General features: G+C 42.1%; 1 protein-coding gene across 1 annotated transcript in view; it reads right to left on the reverse strand.

Moving 5' to 3' along the window:
* Nucleotides 1-17,500, reverse strand: part of LOC121870495 (protein qua-1-like) — a 113,860-nt gene that overhangs the window by 14,554 nt on the left and 81,806 nt on the right. The window contains exon 10 of the mRNA XM_042372330.1: nucleotides 12,343-12,493. Coding sequence (XP_042228264.1) covers nucleotides 12,343-12,493 — 151 coding nt within the window. The remainder of the gene's footprint in view (nucleotides 1-12,342; nucleotides 12,494-17,500) is intronic.

Genomic DNA, 17,500 nt, shown 5'->3' on the forward strand with positions numbered 1-17,500 from the left:
CTAGGCAAGTGTAATCCCAATGGCCTACTCCTCCTCAGCAAGTGTGCTGTTCACAACCTTACTATCACCATTACCTTGTTTAGGCAGGTTGACAAGTTCAAGGGTTCGTGGCAGCATCCACGATCCAAAGACTGGCAACTCATTGACTACATTAATGTCAGAGAAAGAGATCGCCAAGATGTCCTCATTACCCGTGCCATGAGTGGCTCAGACCACTGTGATACATATCATCAACTTGTCAGATCCAAGCTCTAACTTCACGTCGCCCCAAAATGGAAAAGGCAGCAAGCCTCCAGTCGAGGTTTTAATACTAAGCGTCTGGAGGACCCAGCAGTAGCACATACTTTCAGAGAGCAGCTCAAACACGGGCTTATAAACAACCCAACAGCAAACAACGTGAATCCCAGTGCCGATTGGGATACTCTTAATATTCTTATGACAAAAACCTGTAGAGACCCTCGTCCAGATCAAAAGAATACACCAGGATTGGTTTGATGAAAATGACCTGCCAATCAAAGTACTCATCGATGATAAACGTGCTGCTTTTACCGACTGGCAGAACAACCCTCAGTCTCGGACCAAAGCTGATATCTTCCGCAAGAAGAAAGCGGCAGCCCAGCGGGAACTTCGCAATCTAAAGAATGATAGGCTTAAAAATAAAGCATGTGAAGCACAAAAATAAGCACACGAGCACAAGATGTGCAAATTTTTTTATTTCCACTAAAACATTTTATGGGCCAGTCACTCATGGTGCAGCCCCACCCCACTCATCTGATGGCAACCACATAATTAAAGATGACGAAGGCCTCCTTCAGCTCTGGAAAGAGCACTACCATTCATTGCTCACCGAAACACTGATGTGGGTGTCCTGACTACCCAGCAAGTCCCTCAAAATCCGGAGCTGACCCACCTCAGCTATTCTTCATCCCTGGATGAGGCAGCTACTGCCATCAAACAGATGAAAAATAACAAAGCCTCAGGGCCTGATGGAATCTCAGTCAAGGTGTATAAAGCAGCTGTCTCCACTCTCTCCTGGAGAATATATGGGAAATCCCCCAAGTGATCAGTACCCCCCCCCCTTCCTCACTCAAGTGTGGCTAATTGTGATAGGGACATGAATTTGATACCATAATGATCCTTAATAAATTCTCTACTAAACGTTTCCAATAAGATTAACATTTTTAGTAATTAACTTCGCGTGCGCATGCACACACACATCCTTGACCACCAAAGGGTCAAGACGTACCTGGTGCTCCTCTGGGAGCAGCCAGGTCAACTGTTAAGTTGGCCCATACCAACTCCCTCCCCTGAACCCTCCTCCCCATTGGAATATCAACAAGTTCTCGCCAGAAGTTACAATTTCATTTAGGAAGGAATGGAACCAGTGTCGAACAGAGGTGAACAGTGGTGAGCAGTGCTTAAGTCAGTGAGAACAACTCAACAGTAACAGCTGAGTCGTACCCAAGTTAACCTTCACACAGTGAGGTCCCAGGTACCCAGTGATAACTGCTCGTGAGACCCAACAACAACCAGCGATGTGATAATCCGTCTATGATAGGAAGGCCTGGGACCACACCTCACTCATATAACACCATCTGTGTGGTAATTACTACACCACGTGATGCCCCTCATAACACCATCTGTGAGGGAGTTACTACACCACGTGAGGCCCCTCATAACACCATCTGTGAGGGAATTACTACACCATGTCAGGCTCCTCATAACACCATCTGTGAGGGAATTACTACACCACGTGAGGTCCCTCATAACACCATCTGTGAGGGAATTACTACACCACGTGAGGTCCCTCATAACACCATCTGTGAGGGAATTACTACACCACGTGAGGTCCCTCATAAGACCATCTGGGAGGGAGTTACTACACTACGTGTTTGCTGTTCAACACCTACATTATTCTGTATGTTCACTGTATGTTCCTTTACCTTTCTCTAATGAAGGCTTTTGTTAAACCACTAATGTATGTAATAAGTCATTTATGTCCAATGTATATTTTCAGCCTTTGGCCTGCAGAGCTTTTTCAATAAACCGTTAATCACAACAAACACACACACCAGAGCTGAGGACTATCTGCAATGCCTTTATTCTCCCCAAACTAACGTATGCGTCACCAGCCTGGTCGTCTCCTCTCAACTCCACCCAACAATGTCGGCTAGAGAAAGGGCCTGCAGAATCATGCTCGGCGCAGAATACTCCGGCTACATCAACTCTCTCTCCACCCTGGAAATTCCATCCCTCAGTGACCTCCACCACCAAGCACTGGAAAGGTTTGGCAGCTAACTAAAGCACCACCCTCGTCATCGCCACCTCCTGCCACCGGCAGCCCCCCACCCACCTGGCGCAGTCTGCCACTACAACAAAATTCAGCCCATAAGAGCCCGCACTGATAGATATAAGAACAGCACCATCCCATCTATTGTTAAAATAATAAACAACTCCTGATTTATGTACTGTACAGCCCTGTAAATGTATTCAGCACATATTATATCATTATGTCTAAATCAAATGTAAGTCTGTATATTTTCAGCCACTGGCTGCAACTCTATTAATAAACCGTTTTTATTATCATTATTATTAGAGAGACAGTCAGTACTTACCGGCAAAATGTTGACCTGGCACCTCTTATTTGTATCACTTATGTTACTTGTATATAATTTGTAAATCGAAACCCATTCCCCAATTATGTAACTGTATATTTTCAGTCTTCTGGCTGCTATGCTCTTTCAATAAACCGTCACACACACACACACACACCTATTAGAGTGACAATCAGTACTTACCGGCCTGTGTTGACCTGACACCTTGACCTATCGCACCCAGCCCGCGATACACTCGCCACTGGGTGAGAAGCCAAGAAACACTCCAAACTACATCAGGAGAGAAATGAGGACTCCCTACTCCACCAGGTGAGGAACTATGAATTCCTAACTACATCATATGAGGAACAAGAACCATCTCTAACACCCTGTGTGAGCTGGAGGACCTACCCGGACCACGTGGTGCAGCTGTAGTGAGGAAGCGGCTTAACAGCCGGGCTTGGCGCTGACATCAGATCACAAGAATGTCTACAAGACCAGCTCCCACAGTACCAGATCTATAGTTAATCTATATGTTGACTCTATGTTTCTTATGTTTCGTATTGAAAGCCTTTGTCAATCAAGTGACCCACTCCCCGATTTCACCATATCATCTCTGTTCATGGTATATTTTCAGCTTTCGGGCTGCCATGTATCTTAATAAACCGTTAATTATTATTATTATTATTACACAAACACACATCTACAAACGCTCACTTCAACGTTCAACACAGGGTCCACAAGTGACAAGACAGCTCATACCTGATTTATTCCTACTGAGTTCCTGAGTAGCAAGTGCTCAGTACACACATCAACATCAGTGAGCAATGTCTAGTGGAAGCCAGTGAACAGTTCTACAACGTCTACAGTGACGCCGTGACTGACGTATGAACACGTCATTAAACAACGCCGACTACAACGTCTTCAGTGATGCAGTGACTGACTCACAAACACGTCAGTAAACAACGTCAACTATACATACATCATCTGTGACGCACCAGAAGGAGAGGAGCTTCCACTCTTGACCTAGACAGCCTCGTCAGCTGAGAGAGGAGTACATTCTGTTCTGATTATTTGGACATTTTACAGACATATGTTATATTTTATGTGTAACCAATGCTCTCTCTATGCCCCATAGTTATAATTTACGACATAGATCGTCTAGTGCTCCTATTACCTCAGTGTTTAAAAGGTTTAGGAAAGGGATTAGAAGAGCCAGTTTTAACATGCCTCGTCCTAACACCCCTCCACCCACCCAGGTGGTAAATCACACCTACACCAATCTCGACCTCAGGTACCCATTCTTTTCAGGGGATTTGAGCGAGATTGAGGCTTGGATTGCCAACATTATAGAACTTGCTAGGTCTAACTGTTCAGGTACAAACCCCACAGATCTTCAAATAATTAATTGTGCCCACAACTTAATTGACCTCAAAGATTCTCAGTCAGAAGGTAGGTACATTGCCAAGTATGGGGACATGAGTAAGATCTCTACCTGGGCTGAATTTAAGAAAGCTTGGCATTCCGCCTGTTCAAATGAATGTCACACTGATTTCTTTTCAACGTTACACGATTATCTGACAATGGAACGGAACTCTGGTGAAAAACCCTCACAGTTTTTGTGCGTGTTGATCGTGCAAGACAAAACTTACTTAGTTCACTCACGAAGTCTACATGGATAGACCTACCTTCAATTAACAGGAGTGACCTGGTACGAGTGCTGAGTCCATTGTCAAGGTTTTACAATTTAGTATCCTTTTACGTAGTGTTCCTAAACAGGTTAGGCGTAAGGTGTCTGAAGCTATTACAACTCCTGATATTACATTAATGGAGTTTCAGGAACTTATTAATCACAAGGGAGGACGTTTTGGTCTGTACAGTAACAAGTAAACAATGAGTCATCCATAGGTGCTAAAAAACAGAAACCTAAGAAAAAGGGACCAATAGTTTGTCACTTTTGTGGAGTCCCTGGTCATATTAAACCAGAATATCCAAGTATTAATTTTCACCATACTGTTTCAGCGGCTCCTGACGGGCGTGCTCCTGCCTCGGGTTACAAGCCTATTACACCTTCTACACAGGGTACGGATTCACAACCTCAGTCACAGCCTAAGAAAAGTCAGTCAGCTCCGGCACCAGGGAACAAGTACTGTTTCATCGATAAAGTCCAGACACACGACACACTAGAGTGCTATACTGTAGATATCAACAGTTCTTTCAGTCACAGGTGAACCCTAACACAGTTGTTCTTCCACAACGGGAAACCTACAGTTTGCCTCCTCAAGTAACCACTTAAATAATGATACTTCATCAGTTTTCAGCACCTGTGATCCACAAGTGTTGTTTTTATCCCGTCTTTAACATCTTTCTCCAGGCACGAGGGAGAACAGGTCCCATTGTGTGGGGTAAAGTGGGTCAGACTAATATTTCAGTCTTTTTAGATACAGGTGCTGAAGTTAATGTCATAGGATCTCATGTTTTAAATACTTTAGCTACGGATTCCTATTCTTGGACAGATATTCAACTATCTCGTATTATAGGTATAGATGGTCCAGGAGTTTAAGTTACAGGTGCCATACAGTTTAAGTTTAAATTGGGGAATACAAACATAGATTGTTTTACCTATGTTGCGGACGGAATTTCCATTCCAGGGCATTTATTAGTCGGCTTCCCGATGATGAAAGCTCACCGTATAGTAATTGTCCCTCATGAGAATTTAATTACTGTTAACCAAGAAATCGTTAGCTTAGCCGCGAATGTACGTCAAACTCCTAATACCGTACGGAATTACGGATTAACCGACGCGTCGTCTGAAGTTAACGAGGTTTCTGTCCCGACTAATTTAGATAGACAGATTCTTTCACATGGAAACGACCAATCAGGTGAAGTCTTCAATCCAGCGGTAAGGGCTGGCCCACAAACTAACCCTTACTACTTCTCTGGCATGATGTACACTTGAGCCCTGATCACTTAACCGCAGTTTACCTCAAGCTAGATAATAACTGGTTAGAGCAACAAGGTCTCGATCATACTAATCCTAGACTTAAGATTTGCTGTCTCACCGAGCCGTCCACGGTGAAGGCGAGAGGGATTAACATAAACTGTTCGCTACACCAGTCATGATGGAACGGTGAAACTCTACCTGGCCAGTAGACTCCCTTTCATCAACGTCTCAGGCGTGGTACGAAGGTTGTTACATTCTCTGTTCTTAAGGATCCATTAAGGACGAAGAACTCAATGATTTTCAAGTCGCTGTAACTAATACAGTGCCTAACATACTCATAATACAATATGATATTGAATAACAAGTCCCCCTTCATTAATTAACACTCGCCACATTCCTCCTATAGGATTCACAAAGGCCTTATCTACACTGTTAGACTTGCTCAACAAATACAGGTCAGCCATAGCACTCAAGGGAGAACCTCTGGGACAGACCAACCTTGTTCAACACCACATTAACGTGCAACCAGGTACTAATCCCATCTACATACCTGCATACCGCCTCCCTCATTCACAGAGAGCAAAAGTTGACAAGTGTGTGGAGGACATGCTTGCCCAAGGTGTAATACAAGCATCTAATTCACCTTTGAATTCTCCATTGTTACTTGTCCCAAAGCCAGACGGTACCTGGAGGCCCTGCGTAGACTATTGTCGTCTTAACATAGTCACTATCCCCAACCGTTTCCCGATGCCTTTGTTGGGAGATCTGTTGAAGAGTCTAGGTCATAGTAAAGTTTTTTCAGCCCTGGACTTGCTATCAGGTTTCTGGCAAGTGCCATTGGACGAGGAAAGTCGACCCTTAACGGCCTTCAGTACACCCTTGGGACATTGGGAATTCCTATGCATGCCTTTTGGACTACATAGTAGCCCGATTTTAGGCTTTGAAGTCCTAGTATACCTGGGTGACATAATTGTCATGTCTCCAGACATGTCCTCACACCTAGTGAGATTGGAACATGTGTTAGCTAAGCTGCAAGATGCTAATTTAAAGTTAAAATTGTCAAAATGTAAGTTTTTACAGCCTAGGGCATGTGGTAGACCAAAACAGAGTTAGTGTTGATGCTAGCAAAGTTAAGGCCATCCATAAATATCCTATACCACAGTCTGCAGATGATGTACGCTCTTTCATTGGTATGGTGGGTTTTTATCGTTCCGTTGTACAGGGATTTTAAAAAATAGCTCTTCCTTTAACTGATTTATTTAAGAAAGATATACCTTTCAAGTGGGAAGAACAGCAACATTGTGCTTTTGTTGAATTGAAAGACTGCCTTACTAGAGCGCCCATCCTTTGTTTCCCAGACTTTTCAAAATCTTTTATGATAACCACAGATGCCAGCTACAGTGGGTTAGGGGCAGTGTTATCACAAGAGAGTAAAGGGAAGCAACTCCCAATAGCATATGCTAGTCGTATTCTGTCTACAGCTGAGAAGAACTACAGTGTTACTGAGTTAGAGGCTTTAGCTGTGTTATGGTCTTTAAAGAAATATTGCAATTATGTGTATGGATATCCAGTTGCTGTAACTACAGACCATAAACCTCTTGTCAGTTTGTTTAACACTAAAGAGTTGTCAGGCAAGTTTGCCAGATGGTTTCTCACTATTCAGGAGTTCAAACCATTGCTTAAGTATTTAGAATGAAGGAATAATTTTGTCGCAGACGCGTTATCTAGGCATACTGCACTAACGCATGTGTTTCCTTCAATTGATGTTGACTGAGTGCGTGCGGCGCAGGAAGCTGATCCTATGTGGTCACGTATATTGTCTTATGTAAAAGGTAGTACGCCTAATGTAGACATTAAACCTTCCGTTCCTATTCGTGAATTTGTTGTTCACGATAATGTTCTTTGCTGGCAAAACATACCTGGTGTTCATGCTCGTACTGTAACTCAGTCATACCTGCTCCGCTTGTACACGAGCTACTAGTCCTTATGCATGACACTCCACAGCTAGCTCACCCAGGCAAGGACAGATGCATTAAACAAATGCAGTTAAAGTACTTTTGGCCCAAGATGGCTAAACAGAATTCAGAATATGTGGACAATTGTCAAGTTTGTAACGAGAATAAAGGTACAGTACTACTTTAGCACCTCTCCCCGTTCTCAAGTGTCCTACACCCTCTTGACCTTGGGAGAAGGTTAGCATGGATGTTATAGGTGGTCTAGTAGAGACTCATCATAATAATAACTATCTTTTAGTAATGATGGACACATTTACACGTTACTGTGAACTAGCACCTGTCCCTGATAAAAGTGCAGAGATAATTGCCCGAGCTTTTAAGAGTCGTATTCTCGACAGGCATGACACTCCTAACATTCTACTTACAGATAACGGAGGTGAATTTAACAACGCGCTGTTAACTAAATTATGTGAACTGTATCACATTAATAGATGTAATATCACAGCCCATCATCCTGCAGCCAACGGGATGGTTGAATGGCTTAACAGGAAGGTTCTTAATTATCTTCATACTACAGTCATCCCTTGGTTATAGCGCACTTGGTTATCGCAATTTTCGTTGTCACGCTTCCATCAAAATCTACACAACTGCTGTTATAGCGAATTTTTCCAAGCCGAGAATTTCGTTATCACGCAGTTGCCTCCAGGTGTTTTTACCCATTTGCTTCACCTACATCTATTGAGGATAAAATTGATAATAACACATTTGCGGTAATCAGACATATCTCAGTTGCCTCAACAATTGCAATCCAAGTTGCAATTTCAAATTCTGTGAATTACTAAGGAATAAAGAAGTCTCGGGTGCACTCTAAGATTGAGAGAAAACGGAGGACTCAGGCGTCCTGAAGCAATGAGAAAACGGACTCCTCAGACGGGGGACTCAAATAAAGAAAGCACAGCTACAGTATTGAGCGTACCCTTTTCATCACTTTGTAATAAACCTAGCCATGCCTATGTGTGTTTCTGATACTTACCATAACATTATCTATATCTTTAGTGGGTCTAAATGGTCATAAAATGGGAAAATTGGAGTTGGGTCTTGGGTGCCTGGAACCAATTAGAATAATTCCCATAGGTTCTGTACTTTCGTTATCTCATTTTTCGTTATCACGCATTCGGCGCAGTCCCAATTAGGTGTGATAACCAAGGGATGACTGTAACTTGGATTTTACCAACACGAACTGGGATGAGTTTATGTCTGACGTACAAAGTTCCATTAACAGTTCTTATCATGAATCCATAGGTGACACAACGCACTTCGCTCTCTACAATTATGATAGACGACTTCCATTCGAGGTTGAAGTAGGGAGACAACGAATTTTCGGTGACGATTTTATCGGCGAACGGTATCGACAGTCCAAACTAATTCACCAGCGAATTACTCACGAGTTAAAAAAAGCGACTAACGCGTTCACCGCCGAAAGGAATAAAAGTACACGACCCATTGGTGATGTCGTAGGTCGTCTAGCTATGGTTAAAATTTATGTAAGGTCCAAAACGGACCCTATGTTCGTCGGTCCACATAGAATTGTACAACACGAGTCGGGTCACAAGTACCAGCTGAAACACAAACATACAGGGGAAACAAGACATGAACACTGGGACAACCTCAAGCTTCTGAAGCCTCAAGGAGCAGCCTGCTGTTCCTGTGGCTAGGTTGGAAAATTATTACAGTCTTCCCTCTCTGTCTCTGTCACACCCAATCAAATTATATTGTATCTGCCATTCGTGGATAAAAATGAGTTTAAAAAATATGACATTACACCCTTCCCAAGTATAGAGAATGGTCAAGCTGTAATAATAACTAACGTTTCCACATCTATCCTGTTGTCTCAAGATAGATCTCTCATGGCGACTCTGCCTTTATCAGCAAATGCTACATGCCAGAAAGAGTCAAGTAATCTTATTTGTTATCCTACACGAATTAACATAGCGGGTCTTATTCAAACTGTGAGATGGACTTAGTCAATAACAGAACAAATTTAAAGTCATGTAGTTTTGTTAACAGACACTTTGACATTGTACTTTTAGAAGAGATCCAGGGTACTGTGTATTTGTATTTCCCACAGAAGCTGCCTGTTGTAGTGGTCTGCCCTGATGATTCGCCTAGAAGCTTCACCGTGGGACGAGGATGTTATAAGTTACCACAACAATGTTCACTGTCGTCAAGTTTAAGCCTCTCACCCACTGGATCTTCAGAAAATACACCGAAGTGAAGTGATCACAAACATTACAGTGTTGAAGGACGAATCAATGGATACCGAGTGATAATGATGCAGCCTTGTGACACCCAATGACATTTGTGGCAGACAATTCTCATCTCGCAGTGACTCCAGCCTTGGTGGTGTTTGCGGTGATTACCACTATAATAATCATAATTGCTTTAGTCTTCTATGTAAAGAAGCAGCTTTGTAAACCAGCTATAGCTAAATCTGCTATACAGGCAGCTATCCCTAATATTATGCATTATGCAGCCTAATGCAGTACATAGTGGCAGTCACTGGAGACCATCACCAAGGTAGGCAATTAGCAATACTCATGTGATAGGATTCTTTTCTTTTATGCAGCCATCCAAGGACGGTTGACACTACCAGTATAATTTACATACTGTATAAATTAGAGTAAGTAGTTAATAACTTACAACCATGGATGTATAATTATGAACATTCATTATTCAGTGACCTGGAGAAGTTAGAGGTCGTTCATAAGGTTATAACGATAGACTAAACACCCGGCTTCAGTTGCGCGGATGTTTAGTCTTATCCGAGTGTCGCAGTATGATGCAACCCTCACTCTAAGTAGTAGGTAACTCTTTAAACACTAAATAGATTGCTCATTCGTGGTAATTGGATACTTTGCTTCACACTTGCAATGCGTCAAGTATGTTAGATAGTTAGTTAAGTAATATATAGATAATTGCACCACCAGTTTAGAATGATTCATGGGTCAAAGGGATCATTTACCAGCCGGTTGTTTATACACGTTATGTAAACACCGCTGACTGTAGAGTTGCTTGACATTCCCAAGGGTTGACTACTTCCTCCTTCGAGGAACCTTCTAGAAGCTTGACTCATAGATCGCTCTGGTGGCGAGTGCAGGAATTACTCTTTACGGGTGTGTCTCAGCCGTGCCCTTATTCAGTCTTTAACTGGACCCCTCTTAGTTAAGATCTGTACCTGGACCACCTCAGTTCGGCTTGTCTAACACAGAGCCCGCCTCAAGTACTGGAACACGGGGCCAGTCTAATTAACTGTACACTATTTGGACTTGTAAATATCACACTGTATATATACACTAATCTTGTGCATAATTTATCCCCCTTATTTTGGACAAGGTGAACAACAAGTGGAACCATAATTATCGACAGTCTCAACAATTCTACTGATATCAACGGGACTTTAAACAACTACAAGCAAATTAATATTTAGTGAGACCGCACGCACACGCGCACACACACACACACACACGGGAATTAGTGGGTCTTATGACCTGAAGATGCCTTGAATGACATTTTTTACCTGAGGTATATACATAGTACTATACTGTATTGATTGTATATGAAGGGTACAGGTCTTAATAAGTACAGATTAATTATTACAGTAGCGTATCTTTACTAATTAATGAAAAACAAATGAACTGTAGACACAATGAGGGACCCTTTTGTGTGTGTGTGTGTGTGTGTGTGGGGGGGGGGGTCGCTTTCCCCCCCCTTCCAACTGGACCCTTCTCCCAGGAAAGGAGATTAACTTAGTATACTTGAGTACACACACATACACACACACACACACACAGGAATTAAGATAACAAGCATCCAGTGAGGGTCTTGTTGTGTGACTGCATGGAGGCTTATAGCTTGGCAACACTGGTGCATGTTACCACTCCTTTCCACTCCATCTCTCTAATCACCCACACCTGCTTTCTCACTCCATATTTTAAAATGTTATGTAATGTAATGTTGAAGGGATACAACTTTGTTCATTTATACTTACACTTATCACAATCTCTATAAAATATCTATGTTTCGTGTTTATTCAAGACATCTTCAGGTCATGAGACCCACTAATCCCCTACCCAAGAAAGGGTGACCTGACATTCCATCAGAAGGTCAGTAATATGCAACCACTAATCCCCCACCCTACCTCCACCTGACATTGAGTCAGGTCAGGTCCCCCTAAAATACTTTAACTTTCATCTTTATTCAAGACATTTTCAGAAAATTCTCTCGATTTTCAACCTCGGAAATTTTTTTCCCAAAGCCGGAATTTTTTAAAAATATTATGATGAGGACTTTGTTCTTTTCACAGTAAGTGCAATTCTCTTGTTATAATACTGTATACTATTCTGTTTAGTTTGACCAGAAAATATAAATCTTATTTATCATAAAGTGTGGATTAGGCCTACTGGGGATACCTCAATATAAAAAGATGCAATTGGTGGTCTACCTCCAGAGTGTTTGTGGAAAAAATCACAAAATGGGTGACGCATAGCGAAGCAGCCATTACTGATAGATCCCACAACATTCAATGAAGTCACAGCCATTATTTTACTTCCTTTCTATGCCCAAAGGAGAGTGAGAGGGAAATTTTTAATATGATTTTTGCAATCTATATAACACATCCAATTCAATGATACATGTATCAATTCCATTATCATTTTCCTTGATTTTCTAAATTACACTGTTTCTAAGGGGGTAGTAAAATTTCTCCTAGCCTGACATTTGAGGGTTAATTATCAGGTCAAATAAGCTGGGGTGCCTAATATTTAGATGATCCATACAAATTGTTGATTACCTGCCATTGACCTCTCCTTTACTCCAGTACCCTCCTCGCCCTCCTCTACTGCCTCTCCCACCTCGAGCCCCCCGACCACCATAACCACCGCGGCCTCCATGATAGGATGCTCCTCGCACATCTGGTACTGGTTCAACAAAGTTCACAGTCTCTGTAAAACAACAAAACATTGTAATGGAAATGTACCAAACTATATTATATGAGTCTGTACTGTACATAATACCGTATATTGTGGCCTATAAGGCAACCCTAATTATCTCAACTGAAATTTTCAATAATTATTTTAACTGAAATTTTTAATAATTATTTCAACTGAAATTTTTAATAATTATTTCAACTGAAATTTTTTATCTAGGCCTATACCTGGCAGTTAGATTGACCCCCCCTAAACTCCAATTTGAAAGCTATATCCCCAGTATCAGCTAAACTTGCCACATTTACTTTTTAACAGCACTCACAAATTTTTTTTACCTTATTGTAGCATTTCCAAAATGCTAAAATACCTTTCGGTGTTAACTACTGTTTTCTTACAAACAAATGCTACTCTGGTAAACGAATGTGGTGTAAACCAATCACAACACTAAAGTTCCTACAAACATAAAAATATTTAAGGTACACTGTACACTTGGTGAGCAGTGACAATTTACTAGTACTGAGAGAGTATTATTAAATATAGTATTGACAATTAAAAAGTTTTCAAAATTAATAATTATGGTACATGATAAGCAAAGCATGATGTACAATGTATTGACAGTATATGGTAGTACAGTGTAGTACTGTATACGGTACGAGCAGTATTCGGCAATAAGCACACAAACACTTGGTACCTGATTAAAAAAGGTTATATTATTTCACCTAAAACAATACAAAATAAAAGTTGCTTAAAAGTAAAGTAAATACTGGATTGCCAATTTAAAACATTCAAGTAACTGTACTTTATATTATTAATGGTAGTACTGTACTGAGTGGGATTTTAATTAACAGCCTTCGATTATTCGCGGATGACACCCTGGATGTACCTAAGGATGTCAATGGGTAGTTTAAAAGTTGCCGGCATTTTCGTGGCCGAGACAGGGAGCGCGTGATTTTTGTGGCGTCCCGCAAGGTGTCTCTCTTGTCCCGGGAGGCTGGCCCACACGTGTTCACTCCAGGATAAACACTAGTCCGTCTCGTACGTATGCTACTCTGCTCTCTTAACAACTGTGCTCCTTATGCTTGTGATGGCTCCCAAACGCCCTCAACCACCTTCATCCAGCTACGGGAAGGTGCCCAAGCAAGTGAAGAAAGAGAAGAAGGTCACGACCCTCATGGAGAAGATACAACTGCTGGGCAAACTTAGCGGTGGCCAAAGCTTTGCCGCATGTGGCCGGGATTATGACGTCATTGAGTCAACTGTCCGCTACATTAAGAAGAAAGAGAGGGAGATTCGTAATGCCATTGCCCTAAGTGCCCCCTCTTCTGCTAATGTGAGGGATACAGCTATAGTGAAGATGGAGAAAACCCCTAACATCTGGATTGAGGACTTTAACCGCCGCTACATCCCTCTCAGCCAGAAGTTTATCTGTGACAATGCCAAGGTCCTGTATGACTGATTCCATGCTGAGGGAGGTGGTGAAGGGGAAGTGCATGGTGAAGGTGGTGCTGGTGCATGGTGGTTCTGGTGATACCTCAAAGAAAGGTTTTAATTCCAGTAAGGGGTAGTTTTTTGATAACTTCAAGAAGCGCTATAACCTGCACAAGTTGAGGATCACTGGTGAGTCAGCCACTGCGGACAATGTAGCAGCAAGGCAGTATCCTGCGATCTTTGCTGATATTATCCGGGAGAAGGGTTACAAGCTAGAGCAGGTTTTTAATGCTGACAAAACTGGCTTGTGGTGGAAGAAGATGCCAGCCAGGACGTTCAATTCCTAGGGGGAAAGGAGTGCACCGGGCTTCAAGGTGGCCAAAGATTGTCTCTCTCTCCTGCTATATGGCAATGCTGCAGGACGAATGATCAAGCCCAAGATGCTGTACCATGCCAAGCGTCCATGTGTAATCAAGAACAAAGACATGCACCTCCTCCCAATTTTCTACTGCCACAACAAGAAAGCAGTATTGTTTACCGACTGGTTTCATAATTTTTTTGTGAGGGAGGTCAAGGATTACCTGCAGGAGAAAGGCCTGGAGTTTAAGGTCCTTCTCGTGATTGACAACTGCCCTGGCCACCCCGAGGCCTTCAAGGTTGCAAACAAAAATGTTGAGGTGATCTTTCTGCAGCAAGAACACAACATTGCTCCAATCACTCGACCAGGGAGTCATCCCTGTCTTCAAGGCCAAGTACATGACTCGCACCTTCAGCAGGATACGACACGCCTTGGACGATGACACACGGGATGGTGCTGAGTCAGTGCAGAAAATGTGGAAGAAGTTCTCCATCGCAGACTGCATCCCCTTCATCAAGCAGTGCCGTGATGACCTGACAGCCCTCTGTGTTAACTCCTGCTGGAGGACCTTACGGCCAGAGGTGGTGAACGACTTTGCTGGCTTCCCCACAGTCGACCTGGACGTGCAGCACATCGTCCAGCTTGCCCGTCAAGTGGAAGGTGAGGGGTTCAATGACCTTCAGGAGGAAGAGGTACAAGAGGAGCTCCTGGGTCATGCTGGAGAAGAGCTGACTGAGGAAGAGCTGGCCAAGCTTGTCGAGAAGCATCATCGTGAAGATGAAGAAGAAGGTGAAGTGGAGGAGGTGCCCACCTTAACTGTCACAAACTTCAAAAGGAGTTTGCTGTATTGTAGGGCACTCATGGACTATTTTTTCAACATCAATCCCTCTATCGAGATATCAGTCAACTTCAAGAAGGATGGAGAAGCTCCTGGTTCTTTATAAGGAAATACTAAAGGAACTCAAGCGCCAGGTTGTCCAGCCTCCAATCTCCATGTTCTTCTTGCCTTCGTTCACTCCAAGCCCTACACCAGGGATGTCAAACATGAGGCCTACGGGCTGCATGTGGCCTGACACCCTTTTACATGAGGCCCACTGGCTGCTCCAGCTACACCTTGAGCAGCTAAGAGCCTAAGACAGTAGCACTTGAAGTAAAAAGTTAAGACTATTTGAATTGGATAATACTATTTTAGCCTAGTGACTTTATCTATTCTATTGAGTCTGTTCAAAGGCAAGTGCTTGTAGGATGTTTTGTGAATCTCAGTCCAGTACGTATCTGGTGCTAGAGTGATGGCCTACTAAATGCATTGTTAGCCCTTTAACTAGTGGGTGTTTCCCTCAGCTGAATAAAACCATCTGGTGTTTGCTAAAATAAAATACTCAGTGCAACAGCACCAATGAAAGAGCAATTAGAAATAGTTTTAATGATTAATTTTGGTTCTAAGCATGCCACTGTACGAGTTGTGAGACGGACTGACCACTGGCCGCACACTGGTATTAGAAGTGATAGCTCTGATGTGGCGGGCTCTTGCTTGGGCAGTCACACTGGTACTAGTTCTGCATAGTCACTCAAGGCAGTTGGAGCGCTGCAAATAACAGAAGCAGTGTCCATTGTTTTTACTTTTGAGCCCATAATCATGTTATCAAAGAAAAGAACAATTAATGACGAGCAACGAGTGGCACAGAAAAAGTGGAAAATTTTGTACTTTTTTGTTGAAATGAATGGAAAACTGACATGTTTAATTTGTAAGCAACAGGTAGCTGTTGCCAAAGGTTACAACGTTCAAAGACATAATGACATTAACCATGCTCCGAAGTATAATAAATATAGTGTCAAGTTACGTAAAGACAAAGTTAAAGAGTTAGAGCAGTCACTGAAAAAGCAGCAGTCAGTATTTAAGTGTTCATCAAGTCAGTGATGCTGCAGTTAAAGTAAGTTACAGGATTGCCCACGAAATAGCTGTGTCATCAAAGCCTTTTTCTGAAGGGAACTTTATAAAGAAATGTATGTTGATGGCTTCAGAAGATATTTGCCCAGAAATACGTCAAGCATTTGCAAACATTAGCCTCTCAAGAAATACAGTTGCAGAGAGAATTAATGAATTGGAGAATGTTAACAGTCAATTCAAAGACAAAGATAAGTCCTTTACTGCATTTTCTGTTGTAATTGATGAAAGTACCAATATAACTGATGTAGCACAACTTGCAGTTTTTATACGCGGTGTGGATGAAAATATGCAGTTAAAAGAAGAGTTTGTGGAACTGGTACCAATGAAAGGAAAAACAACAGGTGATGACATCTTTGCAAGTTTGGTAGGGGAACTGGGAGAGGCACTGGATAAATTAGGTGTTGACTGGGTATAAACTGTGAGTCTGGATACAGATGGGTAGAACAGCTGGCGTGTTAACAAAATTAAAGGAAAAACTAACTGTGAACCCAATCCATCAATTTCATAATTTGCATTGCATTATACATAGAAAAGTGTTGTGCAATAAAACATTAAAGATGGATAATATCATGGATGTCGTTATAAAGACAGTAAACTTTATACGCGCGTGAGGTCTGAACCACAGACAGATCAATTGCTTTTTGGAGGAAATTGAGAACACACACTGACTGCCATATCAAACTGATGTTCACTGGTTAAGTTGGGGAGTCGTACTGAAGCGATTTAATGAACTGCATAGTGAAATACAGTGGTCCCTTGGTTAACGAACACAATTCGTTCCAGAAGGTCGTTCGTTAACGGAAAATTTCGTTAACCGAATCCATTGTTTCAATGGGATATTGGGTAATTGGTTCCAGCTCACTGAAAAGTACATACAAAGTAAAAAAAATGCAATAAAGTACATTTACTTTGAGGTGTGTATGTAGAAGGTTCCTGGTTGATGATGATGGGAATTAGAAGTGGGGTGGAGGAGAGGGGAGAAGAGAAGGAAGTGGGGATGGAGGAAAAATCACCTTTCAGTGAACCCATGTTTCATGCTGTCATTTCACCAATAAATTTTTTAGTTCACTAGGTGTAATTCAAGATTATATTATATAAATCAACACTGCACTGCGCTATACATTATCAATATGTTAACTAAAGCTCAGAATGACCAATAATTTCAATGAAAAATGTAAAAATATTCAAGACACCAACAAAATAGATGTTCACTCCACTGTTTTCAAAGCCAAACTGACGCCTGGTGGCTACGTCAAGCTGCTGATGGGTGCACAAAACACTAGTTCCC

Source organism: Homarus americanus, unplaced genomic scaffold (assembly GCF_018991925.1).
Source record: "Homarus americanus isolate GMGI-L3 unplaced genomic scaffold, GMGI_Hamer_2.0 scaffold32583, whole genome shotgun sequence".
Taxonomy (NCBI): Eukaryota; Metazoa; Arthropoda; class Malacostraca; order Decapoda; family Nephropidae; genus Homarus; species Homarus americanus.